An 18,989-nucleotide genomic window follows, 5' to 3' on the forward strand; every position below is an offset into this window, starting at 1 on the left:
AAATAAAAAAACATTTAAAAAATAAATAAATAAAATAAATTTAAAAAGGAAACCATTAGAGGCAACTGATTAACTTCATAGATGCTTGACACAATAGATAACCAAGAAGCTTACAAGAAAAAACTAGGGAATAACATGTCCATTGGAGCTTCAAAAGTCCCAGCATGTCCCTGGGAATGTAGAAGACTATATGCATGCTTAGGACTGTATGCATTCCCAGTGTTCTGTGCATGCAGGAAAGGCCTGACAGGGTTCTAAGCTTCTGCTATGGCTGATCTCAAGCTCTGCACAAGGGAAGACTAAGACAGAGTTATCAGCTGCCTGCCTGAGTGTTGAAGACATGTCCCAACATGTATTCAAAGCCTCTTGGCCAAGATTGGGAGACTTTCTGCTTCCAGGAATTTAATGAAGTCTTTGTTCAATTATTAGCTGACCACTAAGCCAACCCAGCAGAAACTTCAGTGCAATAATTATTATTAAAGTAAAATGGAACAGAGTAAAGATTGTTGTTCGTCAGACATTGTAGAAGCTAATTCTCTGTCCACTCAGCTGTGGTCTTTGTAGCTCTGCCTGTATAGCTCCTATCTCTTTAAACAGGCTGAAAGGGGCAGGAAACTCATAGGGGGCTGATGTCTCGTTTGTTCATTTTAAGGCAAGATAAAAGTAGTTGATGAAATTTTTTTAAGAAAAGGATTGTGTTAGTCAGAAGCGTTCTGTTGGAAATGGGATTTTACTTCTGCACCTCAGTGGTGCCCCAGTTTGCTTCTTCATGGCTCTGAATTCTCCTTGTGGAATACCTATTCCTTTTTCCTCACTGGATCCTCTTGTATACACTCTCCCCATGTTAACAGAAACCCTTCACTTCTGTTAATCTCATCTTCTGGCCTGGCTTTCATTTGTTTCGTCCATGTAGCTTCCACTGGGGCTGGCGGTAGCCTGACACCCTGCATTCTGGGAGTCTATCTTCTAAGAGTAGAATCTGGAAGAACAGAGACTGTCTTGACCTTCTTGCTGGCCTGAGAAGGGCTGAAGAGCAAGAGGAAAACTCTTTGGCTACCGTTTTGGTCAGGGCCATCCCAAATGAAGCAGTGGAATTCTCACAAGCTTTAAGGGGCTGTCCTAATTTGACCAGCTGGCCAGGTCATTGAAAACAGGGTTGGCGATAGAGAAATGATTTTTCTTGGCCAATACTAAAAAAAGACCCAAGGCTTATATGCATACATTCTGTACATTCACCCAGTGCACCCTTCCTCACCCCTACCAGGGAAACACCAGACAGGCTACCCCTTTCCCACATTCCTCTCAAGCCCCTTGTTTTCTGACTCTGTTTCTAGGTTCCACTGGATGTTCATTTTAACTTGATTTCTCCTGCGTGTGAGGGGTAGAGAGGAGGGTGGAAAGGTACACAGTGTGACTTACACCACCTCAGTCCACCATCTCCTGGGGATGGCCTGACCTGGGTGGTCATTTTTAGCCTGGTATTTCCTGGGCCTAGGCCAGGGGCTGAGGCCAGTGACAGAGAGGCTAAGAGGGCACAGGTTTTCTGGAAGATTCAGCAGTAATGAGTTTTCACCGGGGAACAAAATGGCTATCTTATTTCTAACCTCTTTAGGTTCGAAATACTGCCGAGACCATAACCTTAAGGATTAAAACATCCTGAGGAGAAAAGCTACATAAATCCCTGAAAGATTGGACTTCTTAATACGTTTCAAGAAAGGCAGTATTTTCTGAACTACTGGGTAGCTATGTTTCTAAAATTATAACTTCACACAAATTAGAACTTCAATTTGTACAAATGAGACAGAGCATAATTTCAGCCTCAAGCCAAGCAGTGTCAGCAGGTGAACCGGTTTTCATGGTCAAAGAGGACTCATTCATATTTAGGAACATTTATTTCTATGAAAACAACATGCTCCTGCCTTAGAAAACAAAGCCAAAAGGAAACAATTTGTCCTTTCAAGTGAGTTAAACATATCTCACATTTTTACAGGAAAATTATTCCCATGGGGCTTTCGGGCACTGCTGTGGGAGAGTCACTGCAGGTGCTTATGCCTACTCTCCCTGAGTTCCCTTCCCCATAGGGGCCGGGGAGCCTCCAAGAACTCAGAAGAGAAGGCATGTGTTGGATGCATTAGCTTTGAACTTGAAGTGTGTTTTCTCATAGACACAGCACCATATGCAGTATGAAATATACCATCAATTTGATTTCCTGTTTACAGGTTAAAATAGGTTTTTGTGGGTTAGCTTGGAAACTTGTTTACCACCTACGGTCTTGTTCTCTCAGAAAATTACCTAGAGAACTTTTGAGATCAAGACCTCCTCATAAGTCACTCTTAACCCTTTGAGCAGAATCTTTCCCCACAGGTGGTACAAAAGTAAATTTTACCTCATCTCACATTACATGGTCCTAAGTTCTGAGAGTCTGACCTGTGAACTTAAAAGTTTAATTATGTGTTATGCAGTTACTTTATCTTGAGAGAGAATCATGGTCATTTGTGAATCCCAAGAACAAGTTATGTTTATCGTCAGCTTCAAGATCCTTCTTTGCAGAAGTCATATGTGAATACAATGGCAAACAAAAATACTGTGAACACCTCTGGCCTTCCAGCTAAAACATTACATTTTCAGAGTTGTGTAATCTTTGGAGTTTGTCACAGCCACTTCCAAAGCCACCAGCCACTAGAAACCTCATAATATTCCCTGTAATGTGGGCAGGTGTTGGATATGCAAGTATTAGGTATTATTTTATCAACTTGATACATTTTTGCTTGGAGAAGCTAGTGAAGTGGCCATTTCCAAAGAAGACCCCATGATGAAAAGGTTTTAAAATGACCGTGAACTAAATATTGGGAGATGGTGCCAAATGGGACCATGAGAAAGGGAAGGTGAAAATAGGTAGTCAAAAGGAAATCCCTCGACTAAAGGATTCTGGGGTTTTGTGAGTATCTTTGTTCCTCCAGGAAAAGGATTTGTCTCCATTCGATTCAAGCCAATGATCTTTCATCTTCAGGACAAAAGTAATAACCAGTAAAACCATAGAAACAACCCCCCTCTGTTACATTTTACTTAAGTTTCTTTCCTTTTCTTTCAGTTTTATCCAAATATGAAAACCAGATTACTATTTTTGCTGACTACCTAGAAGAATTTCCAGATACGGATGAACTTGTATGGATCTTGGGGAAACAGCATCTCCTTAAAACGGGTAAGGTTTGGTAGCATTTGTCTGTGAGAGCCTAAGTGAGGTGGGTGTCTGAGGTTAATGTCCTATCCATTTTTCCTTGTGGGGCTGGTGGAGTGTGACTTCGGTAACTGTTAATACCACTCATAGGTGGACATACCTTGCAGCCAGAGGAGGTCAAGGTCGGGCTCCTTGCTTGCACAGATCCCTTCTGAGGCCCTGAGGATACCTAGCAGCGTGTTCACGTGATCATAGGTGTTTGTGCAATTTGAAAGGGTCACATATATTTTTTATTCTTTTCTTTAAAGGATCGTCCCTGAATTCTTTAAGCCTTGGCTTTCAAAAACCATGCCCCCCCCACCCCCACCCCCCATGGTATCACTAACCAGTTTTAGTCTGTAGCGCCTGGGCTACACACTTCTCATTCCCTTGTGTCCTTTTCTGTAGATGAAAGACGCTGCCACCCAGGGACTTCTAATGAGCCCATGGCTGTCAGAATCCATGTCAGACACTAAGAAGTCTTGTAGATGTAAATCTTTCGCTGACTGTAGCACTGTCTCAGTTTATTCTGATTTTGTATAGAACTTTTAGCCACTGCAGCTAGATGGAAAAGAGGCTTGAATATTTCTTCCTTACCCTTACATACCTATAGTTTGGGGAAGATCTTTTATTTTTTATTAATAAAGGTTTTTGTTTGTTTTTAATTTTTGAGAGACAGAGAGAGAGAGAGCACGAGCAGGGAGGGTCAGAGAGAGAGGGAAGCACAGAATCTGAAGACAGGCTCCAGGCTCTGAGCTAGCTGTCAGCACAGAGCCTGACACGTGGCTCCAACCCACGAACCGTAAGATCATGACCTGAGCTGAAGCCAGATGCTTAACTGACTGAACCACCCAAGTTCCCCTAAAAAAGTTTTTTTTAATGTTTATTTGTTTTTGAGAGAGAGAGAGACAGAGAATGAGTGAAGGAGGGGCAGAGAAAGAATCTGAAACAGCCTCCAGGCTCCAAGCTGTCAGCACAGAGCCTGACAGGGGGCTTGAACTCACGAACCCAAGATCATGACCTGACGCTTAACCTACTGAGCCACGGAGGCATCCCAGGAAAGATCTTTTAACCTAAAACTGCCAACAACCCAGCACCCGGATAAAGCCTGAACTTGGAGAGAGTCAGCTCTGCTTTTTCTTTCTTTCTTTCTTTTTTTTTTAATTTTTAACGTTCATTTATTTTTGAAAGAAAGAGAGAACAGAGCATGAGCGGGGGGAGGGGCTGAGAGAGAAGGAGACACAGAATTCAGAGCAGGCTCCAGAGCAGGCTCCAGGCTGTGAGCTGTCAGCACAGAGCCTGACACAGGTCTCGAACTCACTGACCTCGAGATCATGACCTGAGCCGAAGTTGGACACTCAACCTACTGAGCCACCCACGTGCCCCAGCTCTGCCTTTTCTATGTCTGAGAAGAGATCCTCTTTGAAGGCCCTAGCATAGAAGCAAGTAGGAAGGAGCTGATGGCAAAGCAGGAGGGGAAGTTAGCCTCTTCTGGCTCCTCCCTGAGTCTGGCCACCTCCTTTGGTTTGGAGAATCCTGAACTGTGGAGAGAGCCTAGGGCTAGCAATTCACAGACCTTTTGTATTCAGACTCTTCCCCAACCTTAGAGAAGTTACTTTTCCTTTCTGATCTTAACTTCCCTCACCAGTACTTAAAATGAGGAAGTCTGGTGAAGATCTCTTTTAGTTTTGTATTCCATCATAACAGGAATCCCCAGGTTGCCAAATATGCCCATATTCAAATGTTAAGTTGGGAAATACCTTTCAAAGGGCACTTATTGTTAAAATGTCCATACAACTTCCCCCAGCCTTTCTAGCATACAGGTAAGCTGAAAGGCCTAGAGAATATCAGAGGAAGGAGTGAGTGGTGTGAACATTTGAGAGGAGAGATATATAAAAACAGCTAACTTTTATCACAGGCTTACCGCACACTGTATCATCTAAACACTTTCCATGTATTATCTTGTGGAATACTCACAACTCTATGATGTAGGTGCTCTTGTTATCCCCATTTTATAGATTAAAAAAATCTGAAGCTCAGAAAGATTACGTGACAAGGCCATACAGTTCGGAAGGAGCAGAGTCTGGGCGCCAACCCAGGCAGAGTATGACTCCAGAAGTTTTACTCCTAACCAGTGCAATGGCTATAAGTTCTATACAGATGGAAATGTGAAAGCCGCCATATATGTGGCCACTGAAGTAAATTTGTGTCATAAAATGCAAGAAATGCTTTGAATAAAGACACCAAAGCGTTTGTGATGTTATCTATCCATTAGATTACAAATGCTAATTGCACTGGGTGGTGTTGATACATTTTTACACAATTTACTTAACAGGGATCTCTCCTTTTTGGTTAAACATACATGCATGCACACATATGCACATACACCCGCCCCCATACAGCCCACCCATACACACCCCTAGTTTTAGATAATGGACACTGGGTACTGATGAGAGATCCAACCAACTATCATCATTCAGACAGGGGCTGATTGCCTTCTTAGAGGGTTATCCTTATCCCTTGTCTTTTGGAGATGACCCCAGTGTTAGTACCTGCCGGGGCCATAGAGCTCGGTGAGTAGGAGACAGGAACCACCTGGCCAGTAGCTCTGGTCAAAACGTAGGTGAAAGAGAGTGCTGAAATTACTTGGCTAAGGTGAGATTGGGTTGCCTATGAACTCCCCTAGCCCCATAACAATGGAATTGACTGGTTTATTTGAAAATGAGTTTTTTTGCTGGCTCAGAAATCAAAAGTGGATATCTTTAGATGGGATGCAGTGATTTAATTTTAATTTCACATTTAATTTCAGAAAAATCTAAGCTGTTGTCTGATATAAGTGCTCGACTATGGTTTACATACAGAAGGAAATTTTCACCAATTGGTAGGTATATCATTTGTTGTACTTCGCTTTCTTCCTTGTAGATAGCCTGCCTGAGATGATCAGTGACATCCCAGAAACCTCAGAATTAACAGCTCACTGTGGTGAAGAATTTGCTTTAAGGGAATACATAAAAGTCTGATACTTTATTCAAAAGTTTCATTGCCCAAGTACCACATCATTATGATCCTTGGTGTGAATGTGTAATGCCAGCATACTTAGGAGTCCACCTCCAAGTTTTCAGGCACCAGGTAGTAATACTTGTTTTTTAGGAGCAAAGAGAAAGCCACACTTCTAGTCTGGGTAATATTTATTAACTTAGAATCCACTGCTTTGTGGAGTTACTTGATTATTAAAGACAGTTGTTATGCCTCAAATAAAAGAAAATAATTACTTTGATTTTTCCCCCCCGCTATGAGATGAAAGCACCTTACCACTGGAAAGATGAACTATGATTGATTTCCTTGGAACTAATTATCAGCTGTTAGGTTATAAGCTGCTGTCTAGGAAAAAAAAGGTCAATAAGCTAAGTGAATTGTCTCACTTTAGAGAAAATCTGTAAAATGTTTGCAACTAGGGTGGCCGATTTCTAGTATCATGGCCCTGTAGGAGAAAGAATGTCAAATCCAAATGGTGGAAGTTATTCTCCTAAGAGAAAACCTATCTGATTGATTTTGATGCAGGACTGGACTTTTAATAAATATAGTGAAATCCTACTTTCTGATCAGTGCCCAAAACAAAGGCCACATGGACATTTCTTGCTCTCCACAGAAAGTACCCCAGCAATAAAACATACAAAGGAACATTAGTTAGTACCCAGTGATTTTATTTAATTAATTTATTTTATTTTAGAGAGAGCTCATGTGTGCATGAGCCAGGGAGAGGGGCAGAGAGAGAGAGAGAGACAGAGAGAGAGAGAGAGAGAGAGAGAGAGAGAGAGAGAGAGAGAGAGAATCCTAAGTAGGCTCCACACTCAGCACAGAGCCTGGCATAGGGCTTGATCCAATGACCCTGGGATTATGACATGAGCTGAAATCAAGAGTTGGATGCCCAACTGACTGAGTCATCCAGGCACCCCTAGTACCCAGTGATTTTAAACTGTTAACTTTTTCTAGGTGAAGAGATCTTTACAAAGGCTTGGAAATATTTGTAATTCAACTCTGATGATATTAAAAAAATTTTTTTTAAGTTTTAAGTAGGCACAATGCCAATGGGGTCTTGAACTCATGACCTTAAGATCAAGAGTTGCATGCTCTACTGATGGAGCCGACCAGGCACCCCAGTTCTGATACTGTTTTGGCAATAGATGATCTCTTCTTTATCTAGTCTTCCTCGCATCTCTTTTATACTAATGTGTCCTATAATTCTACCATTAGTAAATGCCAAAGTTTATGAGTTGGCTCAACCCTTCCCCTTTTGCTGTAGCAACTCTCCTTCTATCCCCACAACAAAAGGTAAAGGGTGGCCACTGTGGCCCATTTGTCTTACATGGCTGATGAGTCTCCTTAGAGTTAGTCTTGTGAGATCAGGCTTATGAACATAGTTTTCCACTCCCATGTTGGGGACAGAGAGCAATGAAAGCAGAATGTCTCCTCTGCTATCCAAGTTATCTGATTTCACTGGTCCCTTGAAAAAGGATATTGAGCTCACATGTCCACATACATGGGATTTTCGTTATATCAAGTGTTCTTAAAGTGGAACCCTTTGTCTTCTTTCATTTATTAACTGGTTTTCGGCCTTTTAAAGATGTGGTACGTTTCTAATTTATTAGTAGCATTTTTTGATTATACCCATGCTAATAACACCAGCTATTTACGTCATCCTGAGTTTGTAGAGCACTTCCACAGATACTTTCTTTTTTTTCTAATGTTTTTTATTTATTTTTGAGAGACAGAGAGAGACAGTGTGAGCAGGGGAGGGTTAGAGAGAGAGGGAGACACAGAATCTGAAACAGGACCCAGACTCTGAGCTAGCTGTCAGCACAGAGCCCGATGCGGGGCTTGGACCCAGGAACTATGAGATCATGACCTGAGCCGAAGTCAGACGCTCAACCTACAGCCACCCAGGTGCCCCCCACAGATACTTTCTGACTTAGTTCTTACAATATCCACTAGCAGGCAGTGTGTGTGCCGTTGTTCCCAGTCTGTAGTTGAGACTTGGATTAGGTAACCAGAGACCATTCTTCTGATGCCTAATCTGGAACTCTCTATTTTACATTGTCTTTCTTCATGTTGAGATCTTCATAATGTATATTTAGAACAGTCAAGAGCCTCCCAGGTCTCTTTGACCATGCTGATGATTGCCTTTGGTAGCATTTATTCCTTAACTAAGGTAAGACTGGCTTTCCTGACAAGCGAGCTGTGCAAAGCCAGGTTTGGTCAGGCAGATAATGACTAGCATGGGCTCAGTGTTGGTAGTCATACCTGGCATCCTCTACAAAAATAGCATGCAAACCTTGAAGTCCCCAAGCAGAAAACCTAAGGGGCATGTTTTGTTCATTTGTTTGTATTGTCTTTGGTCATAGAAACTATATTGGCTAACTCAGTGTAGTGTTTGCAAGTTCCACCCTATAACAGCCCTGTTTTATATTTGGCTATATCTCTTGCCTCTCTTTTCAGAGTTTGTGTGTCTGTCTGTATTGTATGATTCCCACATATGCCAATGTTTCAGGAAAGGGCAATCCAGGGAACCCATAGTCAATTCCTATCCATTTTGCCAACAGGGGGGACCGGCCCTTCATCAGACGTGGGATGGGGATGTATGCTCCGCTGTGGACAGATGATGCTGGCTCAAGCCCTTATCTGCAGACACTTGGGAAGGGGTGAGTTAAATTCATTCTGCGTCAGAGACCTCTGCAGTAGCACTTCCTTCCGGTACTTTAGCATTGGTGCTGAGGTTCAGGAAAATTCAGTAACAGAGCCAAAGGTCCTAAAGTGCTATCTGCCAGTTCAAGTGATGGGGCTGACAAGTCAATAAAGCCTCCCAGGAGAAGGAAACAGCCGGCATTTCCTTGTGACTCACCAAGCCAGAGAGTTATTTTCCTGGGACAGAACTGAACATTGAGGCAGGTGTGTCATTTAGAGTTTCCATCTTCCCTATTGTTCCAGTGAGTCCTTAAACAGATCAAATAACAAAGGGATCAGGAAGACGGGTGTGGTGGTAAGTCTGTTTCTCGACCTCCTTGCAAAAGTCTGCCTGGTGAAGGATGTAAGTGACCTAAAGGAAGTGTCTAATGAGGGAGCTGGCGCTGTTTTGGTTTGGGTTTACTGAGAATGTCCACTTGACAATGAAGGAATCCTTAAATTAGCTTTCTCAGGAGGCTGCTTCATTAAGAAACTTCTGGTAATCTTGCTTGGGACCCTTGAGTCTCTTGCTTTCTTAAGGCATGTGCGTGCTTCCCTGCGGGCATTTGTAGGATGACTTTGGATGCCAGTTCAGGCACTTGGGTGAAAGCCTGGTTTGACATGGGGCTGAGGGAGGGAAAGGACACCTTGGAGGAGATTGGCCTGCTGAACTCATTGACTGTTGCTCCTTGAGATTCAGAGGTTTGGAAACATCACTCCTTTTGCCTCACCATGGCAGCCTTACACACCCAGCTGCAGTGACCAGAGAGGATTGCAGGAGGGCCTGGGGAGGTATGAGGGCTTAACGCCTTCTATTCAGAGTTTAGACAAGCCTAAACCCACTCTTCCTGGGTAGGATCATAATTCCTTTTTTACAGATGAGCAAATTGAGTCTCAGGAAGTTTGGGGACTTGCCCAGAGTCAAACAGTAAGAAAGCATGGATTTGGGAACAGAAGAAGGTAGGTCTTCTGACTCGTTGTCCAGTGATTTCTCTATGGTACGCGTACTCCTCAGAGAAGATTCATTCTGTTTAATTTCTCACTTATAAAACGCAGCATGGCGATCCTCCTGGAAGTAAATTTTGTGGGAAGCAAATGCGGAAAACATAAAAGCCAACAGTCAGTAGCACCAGTGTTTTTAGTATAAAAGCAAATAGCAGGAAGGATTTGGAAATAGATCTTATAGCTAACATAAATTCTAACATGTAATTTTGGTATTTTTTAATGATTATTTTTATTTTTGAGAGAGAGAGAAAGAAAGACAGAGAGAAAGCAGGGGAGGGGCAGAGAGAGAGGGAAACAGAATCTGAAGCAGGCTCCAGGCTCTGAGTTGTCGGCACAGAGCCTGAGGCGGGGCTCAAAGCCAAGAGCCGTGAGATCATGACCTGAGCCCAAGTCGTATGCTTGACCAACTGAGCCACCCAGGCACCCTTCAAAGATGTAGTTTTGTAAAGAAGTATTTTGGAGTGCTTCCTATTCAGTTACTCCATAATTAAGTATTCGTTCACTCATCGCTGTCATCGGTCAACATTTAGTGGTACTTGGCTGCCACCTACTTAGGATTTCTCCAGACTTGGACAATTTGGTAGCAAATGAAAAAAAAAGTTGGATGTGGTTCACCCTCTGAAGACTGCTGGCCACAAAGTTTAAAAGTTTGATTTCAGTTCCAGAAGCAAATAGAACAGAAGACTCCAGAGGTAATGGCCTTTGGCCTTCAATTGTGAGGTTAAAATCTCTCTCAAACTTGCAGGAGAGAAATTTGTATCTTGGAAGCAAATGGAGCCCCAGATATCTGTCCCATTACATAGAGTTCCTAGAGCTGAGGGAAGGGGGGTACCGCCTCCCCTGTACAGTGGCGATGATGGAGAATTTTTGCAGGCATCCTTCGGGAGGGATACATAGCCCCTGCATTTGAGGGGGCCATGCCTAAGGCACAGATAAGATCCCTAGAAATGTCATTATTTTGGCTTTGGCCATAAAGAAACTTTGAACACTTGATAGCAAATATATGTGTTTTTCCATAGGTCAATGTGGACGTTTTCAAGGTTGTTTAAAAATGGTGGCATGCAATTTTTTAATTTTTATTTTATTTACTTATTTTTTAATGTTTTATTTATTTTTGATACAGAGAGAGACAGAGCATGAGAGGGGGAGGGGTAGAGAGAGGAGACACAGAACCGGAAGCAGGCTCCAGGCTCTGAGCTGTCAGCACAGGGTCTGACGCGGGGCTCGAACCCACAAACGTGAGATCTGACCTGAGCCGAAGTCAGAGGCTTAACCGACTGAGCTACCCAGGCGCCCCGGCATGCAATTTTTTTAAAGCTTCCTTAGTTGTAAGTTGTGTATATTCCCCTGCACACTGTCGTATGGCAGAAGAGCAGTTCCCCCCATGAGACTCTCTTGGAAGTGTTGCCAAAATATAGGGACCAAAGCTGTTGCTGTCTGTGTGGAAATGAGACACCGTGGCGACGGGGTCATCTAAGGATATGTGGCCAGGTTTTGCGATTTGGTCCTTCTCACTGAGTAGCTGACCAGAAAGGCATTTCCTGACATTGTTGTCATGTAATGTTTATCTAGCTCCAGCCCTTGGGCTAAGTCAATTTCTTGGTCAATGTCTTGTTTTGCTTTTCCTTTGCACCCGCTGAGACTTTGAAAGTCATGTCTCCAGATGCCATTGTCATCAAGATTGGAGTTACTTAGGAATGTTCTAACTTGATTGCTCCTGCCTTCCAGATGCAACTCTTGTGTTTTCCCTCTAACCTCATGGTTATGGTAACAGTGTAGACAGAGGTAAATAAACAGTTGTAAAAATGACTTTAACTCATTTTTTCCCCTAAAAAGACTGGAACTGGGAGAAACAAAAAGAACAACCAAAAGAATACCAACGGATCCTACAGTGCTTCTTAGATAGAAAGGACTGTTGCTACTCTATCCATCAAATGGGTAAGGTCATAGCAGTAGTTTTAAGGCAATGTCTGTACCTGCTGCTTTCATCCCTGCCTTATATGTGGCTCTGCTAAGTTGTCCATCTGTTTAATTATTTATGCAAAAAATTTGGAGTTTGTGGTGTGCTGGAAGAACTTTTGCTAACGTCTTTTTTTTTCCCCATATAAAAACAGCACAAATGGGTGTAGGAGAAGGGAAATCGATTGGTGAATGGTTTGGACCAAATACAGTTGCACAGGTGTTAAAGTAAGTAAAAGAGTCTGGCATCTGCCTTGTTGTACTGTCTCCTATGCCTCCTTCTGCCAACTCAGTGTCCCATTAATCTAACTATTCCTGCCATCCCACTAAGCTACCAGACATCTGCACCATTTGCCTAGGGTGTTCTTTGAAGTGTGCAAGTGTGAACATCTGTTTACATATATCAGAGTCATAGTCACTGGTGCCGGTATACATGGAGGCACCTCAGGACTCATTCAGTGTCTGTTCCCTCTGCAGGTTGGTGCTCACCTTCCAGGGAACCGTCAGCCTGAGGGTCACTTTGAAGCCAACGGGCTAAATACTAAGTAGCGGAGGCTGAGCTAGCCTAAGAAAGACAAGGACTCCCACTCTGTATAGTATATAAAACCTCATTCATTCATTCATTCAAGGTTTTTAAAAATTTTTAATATTTATTTTTGAGAAAGAGAGAGGGAGAGAGAGAGAGACAGACAGACAGACAGAGCACAAGTTGGGGAAGGGCAGAGAGAGAGGGAGACATAGTATCCGAAGACAGACTCCAGGCTCAGAGCTGTCAGCACAGAGCCTTATGCGGGGCTCGAACCCACAAACCATGACATCATGACCTGAGCCAAAGTTGGACTCTAAACTGACTAAGCCACCCAGGTGCCCCATTCATTCAACATTTACTGAGTGGCTCTACCGGGCAAAGTGTCGGGTATACAGAAATAAACTAGACACAGTCCTTGCCCCAAGGAACTCACCACCTATGGGAGAAGACAGACCCCAAGGGAGTCTTGGGCTCAGTTTGTCGTCTCTTGGCAGACTCCAGGAGCATTGTACTTGTGCAGTTGCTCTGTTAAATCGCAGAATTTACTGCCACCAAGACGCAAGGTGGAAAATCTAAGATGGACATTTTAGAAGTGAATGGGATGGTGGCATGAACACCTCACCTGTTGTCACTCTCCTTCCTGACAGCCTGTCACTGAATGAAAACTCCACGAGGGCAGAGATTGCATTTGTCTTGCACATAAAACTGCCTGGCACACATAAGTGCTCAGTAAATTTCCTGATGGGTGAACGGAGATGCCATCCAGAATCTGAAGCTGGATTTTGGCATCAGAAGATCAAAACCATCTGGACTCCCTTGGTGTCGCTTGCTTCTTCAATGCATGGGCTCTCTGGAGGACGATGGCAGAACCTGCTCCACAGAAGTACAGAAGGGGCAGTATTTCGAGCATTAGCTAGTCTTCCGTAAACAAATGCTCTGGAAATGTGCTCACAGGGGGAGTAGTCTGGATTTCCTGGGTCGCAAGTGAAATGTGTATCTTGGCTTTACTCTGCTAAGACTGCAACCCCTCTGAGACCACTTCCTTGCCTTGGTCCATAGTCCCCTTGGGGGCATCATTGATTCTGCTGAGTGAAGAACTGCCGTATTTCAGGAGGCACCATAGGAACCCAGGGAAGAAGGGGTAGAAGGTAAAGGAGGATGGCTGTGCTGAGCCCCAAACCCAGCCTGAAATGGTTGGTTTTTACACGCTGTCCCTCAGAATCTGCTTCTTTCTTCTAAATTTTGAAGTTCTCAACAATAAACAAATGGAAACATACATTTTTAAAAGAATTTAAGTGGTTGTTTTTGGTGAGGGAGGGGCAGAGAGATATATATAGAGAGAGAGACCCTGAGATCATGACCTTAGCTGAAATCAAGAATCAGACATTCACCTGACTGAGTTACCCAGGTGCCCCTATGTGGCTTTTGAATCATTGTGATTGTTACCATTAATTACAGAGTATTAGTGTATCAGGGAAAAGTGATACATTACAAGGAATGAAATTAAAGTGGAATGGTAATTAACCTCTTCCTGGGAGCTACTTTGATTAGGAAAATTATATATATTTTTTTCTTTTGTCCAATGAGACTGTGATTTACTCAAGAATCCCAGAAGTAGCCAGGTTAAATATGGCTTCATTCAGACTGGCAAGAGAGGGGAACGTAAGGGAGAAAGGGCCATGGTCCTTTATTTATTTATTCGTAGTCTTTTGTTTTTTTACTTTTTCTTTTTTTGTTTAAATGTTTTTATTTATTTTTGAGAGAGAGAGAGAGAGAGAGAGAGAGAGAAAGTGAGAGTGTGTGTAAGGGAGGGGTTTGAGACAGAGGGAGAGAGATAATAATCTGAAGCAGGCTCCAGGCTCCGAGCTGTCAGCACAGAGCCCAACATGGGGCTTGAACTCACAAACTGAGATTGTGACCTAAGTCAAAGTCAGAGGCTTCACTGACTGAGCCACCCAGGCGACCTGGTGGTGGTGCTTTACTCAGACCCCAGGTAACCCTTGTGTCAAAGGTTTTTTTTTTTTTCTAAACTCCTTTGAAGTTAAACAATTCAGCGCGCTCTCTCTTCAGTTGTTGACCAGCGAGGCCCCACACCAAGGCCATCTGCAGCCCATGTGTCTTGAACAGCATTTGCACTGCACATGGGAAGGGGTGCAAGAGATCTTTCTCTCTGCATTTTCCTGAGTCTTACCCTCCACAGTATCTATGCTCCCAAACATATGTATGTATTTATATTTTGTACTTTACATATTTATATTTATATATGTTTCATGACAGTTGCCTTTTTTTTTTTGAAAAGAGCAGTAAATCAGAATGTTTCATTTAGGAAGAGAAAACAAAATGTCTCCTGGGAGCAGATATGTTGGCATCTTTTCTCTTTTGCCCAACAGGGGTCACATCATTTTGTGAGGTAGACTTTTCCATTTTGTAAAGCAGGACTTTTTTTTCAGGGATTGAAAACAGTGACTCTGTGGCATTGTCAAGGTCCCTGGACATGGAGTGTTCCAGAGCTCTTGGTCACAGGAGCCAGAGCTGACCCGAACCCTAACCTCTCTGTGGCTCAGCGTTCGGTGACTTTAGGAACAGTGGGCGTAGATCATACTGCTTCTTGCTGCTGTTGCCATCTTCCCCCATTTTGACTTCATTGCGTGTTGCTTTGCAGAAAACTTGCTTTATTTGACGAATGGAATTCCTTGGCTGTTTATGTTTCAATGGATAACACAGTGGTCATTGAAGATATCAGTGAGTCCCTAGCCTGTTTACCTTCCCAGGTGGTGGGTGATTGAGGTCCTTCCTCAACATTCAGAAAATATGTAGGGGGGGAGAGGGAGAGAGAGGGACGACAGACAGACAGACACTGACTCTCTGGTCTGCTCCACTAAAGCAAGGAAGCTTGGGGGGGTGGGGCACAGGACTCTGGTTAATCGTTTCCTATGCCTTTTCTTCTCTTTCCTTTCAGCTATCTGAAAGGAAGAAAACAATGAGGGTCTTTTCTGCCCCTCAGTGAGCTACCAAACCCTTTCCCTGTGGGATACTCAAAGTATGAATAGTCAGTTAAAGCACCAACAGGTCTTCTGTGGAGGCCCCCACTTGCCCAGCCCTGTGCTCCCTGCCATGGGGTTAGAGAAACCAAAAGATGCACTCCCTGTCTCAAAGGCAGACAGAGTAGTTCAGAAATCAGATTTTTTTTTAGTGAGCCCCTAATATCTGGCAGGAGGTAAATGAGGGCCCAGTTGCCTGAAGGAGGAGGGGTAAGGGCTGGAGGAGTGGCCTGGGCATCCTGTGGGGTGAGGTGGGGCAAGCTGGGCGCCCGCGTAGGACAGGAACACCTCCCAGGCAGATGTCACGTGAGGTTGCCCTTAATTTCGCCCTTGGCGTATCTCATATGACTGGATACCCCTTACTCACCCAGCTCTCTTGTCTTTTGCTCCCAGAAAAAATGTGCTGCATCCTTTCCTCGAGTGCTGACACAGTTGGTGAGAGCCCTCCCAGCACTCTGAATGCCTCGAACCAGAGTAGGAGCGCCTTTGCCTGCTGCCCAGTCTGGAAACCCCTGCTGCTCATTGTGCCCCTTCGCCTGGGCATAAACCAAATCAACCCTGTCTATGTTGATGCGTTCAAAGTAAGTCACCCCGTTTCCCGGGCCCATTGATGCCCGCCCATCACACCGCCATGTGAGCACAGAGATCCGTGAGCAGCAGTCCACAAGTGAGTTGAGAATCTTGCACTCTCTTTCCCTCTAGGAGTGTTTTAAGATGCCCCAGTCTTTAGGGGCCTTAGGAGGAAAACCAAATAACGCCTATTATTTCATAGGATTCTTAGGTAAGAAAAGAGGAATCACAAGTAAGTTGTCATGGGCCGGGGGGAGGGGGGGGCAGCAGGTTTGCACGGGAGACCAGGCGATTCCAGTTAGGGGGCCCTCTTCTAGCCCAGAGATGCTGTGGCCTCTGACCAGCTCATTCTGTCTCCAGCCTGATCTGTGGGGAGTAACACTTCTCTGGGCCCGGTGGAGACTGGATCTCCCTCTTTGGTGCCCTTACTTCCTTGCCTCTTGATAAGATGGTTCTACAACTGCTTTCCTACTGGACCACCCCAAGGGCACAGCATTATCTCAGCATCTCTCTCTCCTTTCTATGAGGCCTAGAGGGGCAGGGTTTCACTCCCCTGGCACTATCAATCCCCCTCTTTTGGGGGGTTGGGCATTCGAGCTAGGAGCCATCTTCTGATTTCCCAGGTCCGCAAGTTGGGCCTGCTGCCTCCTTGCTCAGACCCATGACTAGGTAGATGTGAGAGGAGGCACAGACAGAGCTATCCTGTTTCTGATAATGGGGCCTAAGCCTTAAAACCACTAACTTCCTAATCTGGAAGGTAACAGGAAGCCCAGCATCCCCTGCCAAGGTTGATGCTTCTGGAATCTAGCCACCTTATTTACCAGCTATAGTCAGAGTCATTTACAGCCTGTGGCACACAAGGTGCTAGCCCAGTTCTTCTCAAACTTTAATGTGCATTCAAATCACCCTGAGAGCCCATTTAAAATGCAGGTTTGGCAGGTCTGGGTTGGACCCTGAGAGTCTGCATTTCTTACTAGGTGGTCCTGATGCTGCTGGTGTACATGCCACATGTTGAGTACCAAGGGCCTAGACCCCCAGTTAGTGCTGAAGAGCACAGGGAAGGGGGCGGCGTGGACTGAGACTGGGCTTCAAGGAACATGAGCTTAGATTACTAGGGAGAGGCTTAGACACGCACGGGCGAGCCAGAGCAGGCATGGGGAATAGCACAAGGGATATCCAGAGGAGAGGGTGAAATGGGCTTGGCTACCCTCCCACCCAACTCCTTGGAGATTCGGGGAGGTGAGGAGGGGGTGGAAACAGATGTACCTGGCCCTGTATGCAGTCTCCCACTGGCCAGATGTGTGACGGCAGCAAACGAGTATCAATTCTTCAGTTTCGGTTTCCTCTAATGGAAAACAGGGCTAGGGCCCCTGGCTGGCTCAATCCATAGAGCATGTGACTCTTGATCTCGGGATCATGAGTTCAAGCCCCCTGTTGGGCATAGACCTTACTTTAAAAAACAAAAAGGAGGGGTATCTGGGTGGCTCAGTCGGTTAAAGTCTGACTTTGGCTCAGGTCATGATCTCACAGCTCATGAGTCCAAGCCCTGTGTCTGGCTCTGTGATGACAGCTCAGAGCCTGGAGCCTGTTTTGAATTCTGTGTCTCCCTTTCACTGTCTCTGTCCCTTCTCCACTCGTGCTCAGGGCTACCCCCTAACTCACCATGTTGTCACCTCACAGTAAAGCACTCAGTAAAGGGCCAAGTATGTAGTACACAGTCAGTAAACGATGGCCCCACCCTTCCTGACCCCCAACTGGTCAGGTCTTTGCTTGCTCTTTCTTCTCTATGAAAATGTCTCCTCAGTTGCCTGAGCACTCTATTGCTGCCATCTATTGGTCGAGTCCAAGAACTACAGTTTGATGGAAAATTTGCAAACCATGGAGACATTTCCTTTATTTCTCTAAGTACAAAATCCAGTATTTGGAGTTATATAAATTTAGACATCCTCTGCTTCTAAGCTTTTGGGCTCCTGTCAAAGAAAATGTTTCAGGGGCACCTGGGTGGCTCAGTCGGTTAGGCGTCCAGCTGCAACTCAGGTCATGATGTCACGGTTTCATGAGTTTGGACCCTGTGCCAGGCTCTGTGCTGACAGCTCAGAGCCTGGAGCCTGCTTCAGATTCTGTGTCTCCCTCTCTCTTTGCCCCTGCCCTGTTCACACTCTGTCTCTCTCTAGCTCTCAAAAATATGTAAATGTTAAAAAATTTTTTTAAAAAAGAAAATGTTGCAAAAAATCAGTTTCCTATTTTTTTGGCACATAAAGACAAGGCTGAAACAGTCTGTAAAATCATTTTGGAGGGGCCTTAACACAGAGTGTATGGGATTCCTGGATGCCCTGGCCTCGCTTACCTCAAGTTACCCAGAGAGAATTTGCCAAGGTGGCATAGCCCTCTTGTTTTGTGAGGCCACTGGGTCAGGGTGACTTTTGTGGGGTTTGACTACTCATGAAATGGGTGAGGGCAATCTTCAGTTCCACAGAGAGAGGGTTACATAGTGCCCATTTGCCTACTGGCTTTCTTTTTTTTTTTTAAGTAATGCATTTATTAATTTATCTAAAAATAACAGTAATAAACCCATTATATTTAAACATAAATAGCACTTTTAATGAATAACTGCTTTTCAGGACAAAAATGTATTAAACGGGTAGTATTGTTATATATTTTTGAAAATCTCTTTAATATCTATCTGGCTTAGTAAGAGGACACCTGGGTTCAATTCCTGTGTCTGCTTCTTTATTCAATCAGTTGTACTCTCTCTCTCTCTATTTTTTTATATTCTTTTTTTTAATAGTTTATTGTAAAATTGGTTTCCATACAACACCCAGTGTTCTTCCCCACAAGTGCCCTCCTCCATCACCACCACCTCTTTTCCCCCTCTCCCTTCCCCTTCGACCCTCAGTTCGTTTTCAGTATTCAATAGTCTCTCAAGTTTTGCGTCCCTCTCTCTCCC

General features: G+C 44.2%; 1 protein-coding gene across 3 annotated transcripts in view; it reads left to right on the forward strand.

The window, feature by feature from the left end:
• The window catches only part of ATG4A (autophagy related 4A cysteine peptidase), a 70,612-nt gene that overhangs the window by 40,241 nt on the left and 11,382 nt on the right, over positions 1 to 18,989 (forward strand). Inside the window, exons 2-9 of one of the 3 annotated variants that reach the window (XM_029931104.1) lie at positions 3,092 to 3,202; positions 6,027 to 6,098; positions 8,818 to 8,916; positions 11,780 to 11,881; positions 12,058 to 12,130; positions 15,094 to 15,173; positions 15,866 to 16,053; positions 16,175 to 16,253. In XM_029931104.1, coding sequence (XP_029786964.1) covers positions 3,092 to 3,202; positions 6,027 to 6,098; positions 8,818 to 8,916; positions 11,780 to 11,881; positions 12,058 to 12,130; positions 15,094 to 15,173; positions 15,866 to 16,053; positions 16,175 to 16,253 — 804 coding nt within the window. Of the gene's footprint in view, positions 1 to 3,091; positions 3,203 to 6,026; positions 6,099 to 8,817; positions 8,917 to 9,816; positions 9,899 to 11,779; positions 11,882 to 12,057; positions 12,131 to 12,780; positions 13,580 to 15,093; positions 15,174 to 15,865; positions 16,054 to 16,174; positions 16,254 to 18,989 lie in introns of those variants that run through there. The other 2 variants (XM_029931105.1, XM_029931106.1) reach the window with 2 other exon arrangements.

The sequence above is a fragment of the Suricata suricatta genome, chromosome X, assembly GCF_006229205.1.
Source record: "Suricata suricatta isolate VVHF042 chromosome X, meerkat_22Aug2017_6uvM2_HiC, whole genome shotgun sequence".
Classification (NCBI taxonomy): Eukaryota; Metazoa; Chordata; class Mammalia; order Carnivora; family Herpestidae; genus Suricata; species Suricata suricatta.